Source organism: Cibotium barometz, chromosome 35 (assembly GCF_041138505.1).
Source record: "Cibotium barometz isolate CiBa-2024 chromosome 35, ASM4113850v1, whole genome shotgun sequence".
NCBI lineage: Eukaryota > Viridiplantae > Streptophyta > Polypodiopsida > Cyatheales > Cibotiaceae > Cibotium > Cibotium barometz.
Genome location: NC_141080.1, coordinates 21947350 through 21953764, shown reverse-complemented (window position 1 = coordinate 21953764; position 6415 = coordinate 21947350). Strand labels below are relative to the sequence as shown.

At 40.7% G+C, this 6415-nt stretch overlaps 1 protein-coding gene across 1 annotated transcript; it reads left to right on the top strand.

Annotated features, from left to right (window-relative positions):
• Positions 1-5164: 5164 nt before the first annotated feature.
• Positions 5165-6178, top strand: LOC147618233 (uncharacterized). Its single transcript, XM_086775211.1, has 3 exons — positions 5165-5292; positions 5381-5595; positions 6143-6178. The coding sequence occupies exons 1-3, from the start codon at positions 5190-5192 to the stop codon at positions 6176-6178; spliced, it is 354 nt and encodes a 117-aa protein (XP_086631337.1). The 5' UTR covers positions 5165-5189.
• Positions 6179-6415: the final 237 nt, after the last annotated feature.

The following is a 6415-nucleotide window of genomic DNA, read 5'->3' as shown; positions in this document are numbered from 1 at the left end:
AAGTGTGCAAGACATCAGTAGGAGGTAACATGTGGATTATTTGAAAGCAAGAGACCGCAGTATCAAATTGAACATCTTCCTCTTCCAAATGTTGAAAGCACTTTTCCACAGGAGAGACCTCTATCTCCTCTTGCAATGACCCATGTGCTTGGACATTGATGTCTTCTATCTCTTCAGTGTCCAAGTCACTGCAAAGCACAATGCTCTCTAATTCAATGCACAATGCAAAACAAAAAATGTCAAAGTCAAAGTTAATGCCACTTACATTGGAGTACTCTTTCGAGAACCGGGAGGAAATATAGTTGAGGGGCCTTGTTCTGGGGTCTCAAAATAATTCTCTGATTTGGCAATATATACAGAGGAGAATGAATGCTCCAGGATAAAATATGCCTCGTCTCCAATCCCTGCATACAAGTGTAAAGGACAAATGGGCTCATACTCTCCTCCAATTTCAAGTAAGGCCTCCACATTTATCCCACCAATAGTTCCAAGCTTCCCCCGGATCATGTTGATTGACACAAGACATTTGCCATTCGAGAAGGGGACTCGGATGCATGCACCCATTGTAGAATGGAGGAAAACACGAGCCTCCCTGCATAATGCAATCACAACAACAATTAAGGAATTTACATTGAATATTAGCCAAAAATATTTTAATACTAGATGTTCTTGCTCTAATCAATAGCATATACTAGCCATAATACAATTTTACCAGGCTCATTTTAAGACTATGGGTAGAAGCAAATAAAAATATTTATTGCAAAAACAGTCATAATGAAGGGTATCAAAAAGAGTACATGTATATATATATATATGTTTGTGTGTGTGTGTGTGTATGTGTGTATGTATACACACACACACGCACACACACACACACATATATTTGCTTTGTGTTAGTTCTTGCGCTTTTTCATAATCTCCTGTTAGATTTCAAAAACTCTACCAGTTGGATGCCATAGCATAACTGTGCTATAGATTTTAAAAAATCGGAAAAATATTGACCAAACCCTTAAATTTTAGTGTTGAAATTCATTAGTGTTAGGATAAAAAAATTTGTCCAGTGCCTAACTTAGGGTTTTTAGTAGTCGGCTACTTCTTATGAAGCAATTACTTAAGGCTTTTAGTCGACGTCCTCCGCACAGAAGCATCTTCCCTCGAACACACACGCAGAGAAGTGATCATGAAGCATCATACGTCTCCCCAGCAAAGAAACGCTGATCTCATGCGCAGGGCCCTCTCCCCACTCCAATCTTTCTCCCCAACAAAGAGACACAGAAAGGTATCATCATCCATGAATTTGTGCTATTTTGCCTGAATGAATTTGTGCGCTCAGCGCACAAAATAATAGGATGTTTTGCTGCCGCCACACTCCACATAGTAGTATGAGATGTGCGGCGTTACTTCTTGCTATTTTTCTTGAATGAATTTGTGCGCTCAGCGCACAAAATAATAGGATGTTTTGCTGCCGCCACACTCCACACACAATAGTATGAGATGTGCGGCGTTACTTCTTGCTATTTTTCTTGAATGAATTTGTGCGCTCAGCGCAAAAAATAATAGGATGTTTTGCTGCCGCCACACTCCACACACAGTATGAGATGTGCAGCGTTACTTCTTGCTATTTTTCTTGAATTAATTTGTGCGCTCAGCGCACAAAATAATAGGATGTTTTGCTGCCGAGCATTGAAAAAATCATCATGATTTTGAGTTCGTTTCAAGCTTCGAGGGCGCCGGCCCCCCTTGGATCCCCCTGGCGGCAGAAATTTGGAGAGAGTAGTGTAAGAACACCCCCCTTGGATTCCCCCGGCGGCAGAAATTTGGAGAGAGTAGTGTAAGAACATGCCATCTATATGGTGCACATTGCATAGACTGTCTCTCTTACTACTGTCTATATTATGCAGACTTTGTGTATACAAGAAGCTCAAAAAACTCACATTTGATGTCTTCTTGGTTGAGAAATGGCTCACACAATCCAGAGAGGAGACCAGCAAACATTTGCATCTAAAGAACAATAGCACAAAAAGAAAAAAGTTTGTCCTTAAAAAAGTGTTGGATTGCGAAATCACTTCTAAAGTTTATTAGTACTCAATATTGAATGCCTTCAGATTTGGGCTATCGAATCTTTATATATTTTCCAATAAATTTGAATGCCTTGAATTAAACACCTGAAAAGGGCTCCGTAAATATTTTCCAATGAAGATTTTTTTAAAATATTCAATACGGCTTTGAATGCCTTGGAATTTGGGCCAAAGCACTCCATATGATAATCTCAAAGATATTCTGTTCGTTAATGAGTTGGCCGTTTTGTTGGATAGTGAATGTGCCACCTTTGTTTGATGATTGTGTTGCAGTACTGAATTTAATCTCTTTAGTGAATGTGCCACCTTTTCTTTAAGTTTGTGTCGTATTACTGAATTTGCTATTAAAATAATCAATTAATTATACAATACGAGTAGAATACTATTTGAAGATTTGTTCTTGTATTTTTGCATGGCTATCTGGTTTTCAAATGAGTTCGAGTCATTTCACTAGAGCATCTTGCTTGAAAGGTTCTTGTTGTGCAAAATGGATGAGTTACCTCTTGCTAAGCGGAAAAAGAGTGTGCAGGTTGGCCCAGGTGAGAGCTCATCGCGAGACACACAAGGAGGCAAGCTGATTTTTCCAGCACTTTGGAGCAGGCCGCCTCCTCAAACCCTACTACGGAGCTTGCGGTACATATCATAGATGACACTAACCTGGAGGTGGATATGGATAGGCAGCATCTACATAGTGATGAAAGAAATGAGGAGGATGGACAAAATGTAGTGGGGGCAATTGAGGAAAATAAAGGTGATCAAAATGAGGGTGAGAATACTCAAGGTGGTGATAATGAGGATGAAGGTGAGAATACTGAGGATACTGGGAGAGAGATAGAGGGGGAAGAGAACACACATCCACTAGAGGATCAGGAAGAAACAGTTGTCACAACCCAAACTGAAGGAAGCAAGCAGAAAAAAAATAAGGTTGATATTTTTGGGAAGATTCTTGAGACATCTACTCCACAAGCCTTTTTAGATAGGATAGGAGTCAAATTTAGGTCTCCACCTCCACGTGTTCCTCTCTGTAGGATGATCCAGACAGAGGCAATCTGAAAGGTTTCTCCCTCAACAGATAAGTCTCTTACTCGAAGCTTCAAAAAACTAGGTGGGTACATTGAGAGCATGGGAGCTTTCACAGTATCAATTATGGACTTGGAAGGGGAGGAGACACCATTGACACAAGAGAGGGAGGAATCTTGGGATGAGCATTGGAGGACTGTGAATCAACAATTTGAGGAAACTCTTGCACTTCTCATTGGGATGTTATAGTTTCTTATGCTTCTTTGTCCTTCCTAATTTTGTGTTTTATTACAGGGTTTCAAGGGGATTTGTCCATGCATTGTTGTGTTCTCTGTAAATTTTATATGTTCGAGCGGAGGGATGTGGGTGAGCTTTTGTTTTCATTGTCCAGGTTGAACAAGTAAGTTAATTTGTTATCAGAATCTCCTTCTATGTCAAGTAAGTTGTTTGTACTCAAGAATATTAACATATTTTTTCTTTGTTTTGTAGGACGCATGATTATGCATTTGTGCCAACCACATTTGGTGATCGTCTATTTCAACTAAGAAGATTGGGAGAGTCCGACCTAACAACTCTCATGGCACATTTGGACAATGAGGACAAGCTGTGGGTTGAGAGAGAGATGCAGAGTGCATCTGCCAGAGGAAGGCCCAGTTGGCTTCATTTGCCAATCTAGATTATGACTTAGCTCTTGTTCAAGGATGAGATGGAGCAAAAAATTGATGAGGCATCGAATGGACCACTTGCCGAGTCTGCTAGGGAGAATGTGACTCGAAAGGTAGAAGTTCTCTACAAAGGAAAAACATCAAAATATGCAAGGACTGCTGATCCCTCCAACGATGAGGCCTTTTGGTGTGCGGTGCTCTCCCTCCCATGGCACGCGTCAACCAATCATGTGGCCACAGAGGAAAAGCTCAATATGATAGGTTCTGCTTGCATCAGAGACACAGATAAGGCTCACGTTGTCAAGCTATTGGACAACTCTCAGGCTGCAGTGCGATCACTTGAGGGTATGCCAAATGATAAGACAAAGGTTAGGGATTGGCTGCACATGTACTCCTACTGGCTTCAGATCACGGAGCTGGGTTTGAGAATCCAAAATGATATTAAAAATGCCGATCGAGTCAGGTTGCCAGGTGAGAGCCGATTCACCTCTTTTGTTGTTCTATGCAGAAGAAAGTACTTCAAAAGGGCTTTCAAAGTGCACGAAGGAGGCATAAAATTTAGCCATGATATTGACCATCAACCAGGCCTACAAAGTGCTGCATGGCGAGTCGTTTATAGGTTTTCCTACAACACAACCCAGATATTCCTTGTTAAAAAACATGCATGCTTCTTTCTGTGTGTTGTTTTATCATTTGGGCTTTCGCTTGCAGATGGTTGCTTTTTGAAATTGAGGAGCATCAATTGGATATTTTACCCCCTCTCGCTAGTGTGTGGCTTTGTGTTGACAATCAATCTTATATGTATGCCGATTTGAAGCTTGGAAGAGTAAGTGATTGAATTTGTCATTTTGAATCCATGATTGAGAAACATGTTCATATTGAGGGTGAGTTGTGTTTACCCATGTTTGTCATTGAACAGGCCATGTCAAGCATAGAGTCTCGTTTCTGCCCGTGGTGGTTGGACCTTGAAAGAAACCATGTGCCTGAGGAGGAGCTTGATCTCGGGGGGGTCACTATATATAAATCCTCTATATCACGTGCGTTCAAGGCCTATTTAAAAAGTCCCTTATCTGTGAATTTTTTAGTGAATATAATGTATCCTTTCCTATTCAAATCTGTAAATTTTTTTTAAAATACAATAAATAAATCCCCTCTGTAAATATATTTCTGTCAGTTTTAAATATTTAAAATGTCCTTCTGTTGAACCCACGTGATACTTACATATTTATACGAGTGACCCCCCCGAGAGCTTGATCTGTATCGCCAACATAAGTCTATATTGGAGCTTCGTAGCCAGAAAATTGATCATAATGAGGCCACATCCATGTCACATGCAACATTGATTGCATCGGCTTCTTTTCGTAAGTCATTGCCAGTGAATTTATGGAGGGAAATAGTGAATCGTGCATTGGAGGTGAATCGAGCAATGGAAGCAAATAGGGAGCAGAGTCAACAACAACAGACATCCAATAGTAGTGTAGGCGGGATACAACCAACTGACATCATAACCAAGACATTGCAAGCTCCAGGTATGTGAGCTTCCTACCTCATCTCTATCGTGATCCGATTGTTTTGACTTAAGACTATGTGTGTTAAATGTCAAAAACCTATCTATAGGAACCATTTATGCCTTCAATGTTAGTATTGAGGACCTTGCAGCTACTTTTGTGAACATGGAGGATGCATCCTCATTGGGAAAGCAAGTGCTTGATGCCATGAATGTTATTTGCACAGTAGGAAATGTCAAGAGTAGAGGGTCCGATTACTGTGTGGAGTTGATATTTGCAGACTTCCCCTCAAATATCATCATTGGAGGTTGTGTTGCAAACAAGGTTCCATATTGGAATAAGATTGGGGATGGCATGTATGACTCTACTTTTAAAGTTGTTGATTCTTGTCTCTCGGATCGAGGCTTCTTTACATGCCTTTACACTATGGAAGAAGGAGTGACCATTGAGCAGGTTGCACAAAGCGTTGGGTTTGGCATTTATCATAGACAGGTTGTGAGGTGTACTCCACCTATTGGGAAGAAGATGGGGCAAATGATTACTACCCAGGTATTGGTGTTGTTCTCTTTGGGGCTGTCATTTGTGCAAATCTTCTTTGTCCCATTTAAGGTGAAAATGCATGAACAACCAATGTGTCTTTGCTTGTAGGTCACTTGTCTAATATTGGCTGTTTTTGTTCGCTCAACATCTCCTGCTACAAGCTTTGTGATGCATGGGGATCAACTAAGGGATTTGGCACTAGGTGATGATCTTGATGTAGGGCAAGATCTTATCTTTGACATGTATGTATGCATTCAAATCAAGATAGAATTTAAAATGATTTTCGGTGATCTTTATGGCATATGGTTAATGGTTTGTGTGCGTTTTCAAGAGTTCCATCGGAGGATATGGTGAAGAGAAAGGGTAGACCATGGCGGGGCGGTTGTCAGAGAGGTCAGCGGCTTAGCAAATACATCGTCTCCGTCTTCAGTCGTCCTGGGGACACGATTTTGGATTTGTTTGCTGGCACTGGAACTCTTGGGCTAGTGGCAGCATTTATGGATCGCAATGTCATAATGTTAGAAAAGGATGAGCGGATCTATGATCACCTGTTAGAACCATACTCAGCAAAGGTATGCATGTTGAAAAGATAAATATGTTAGTA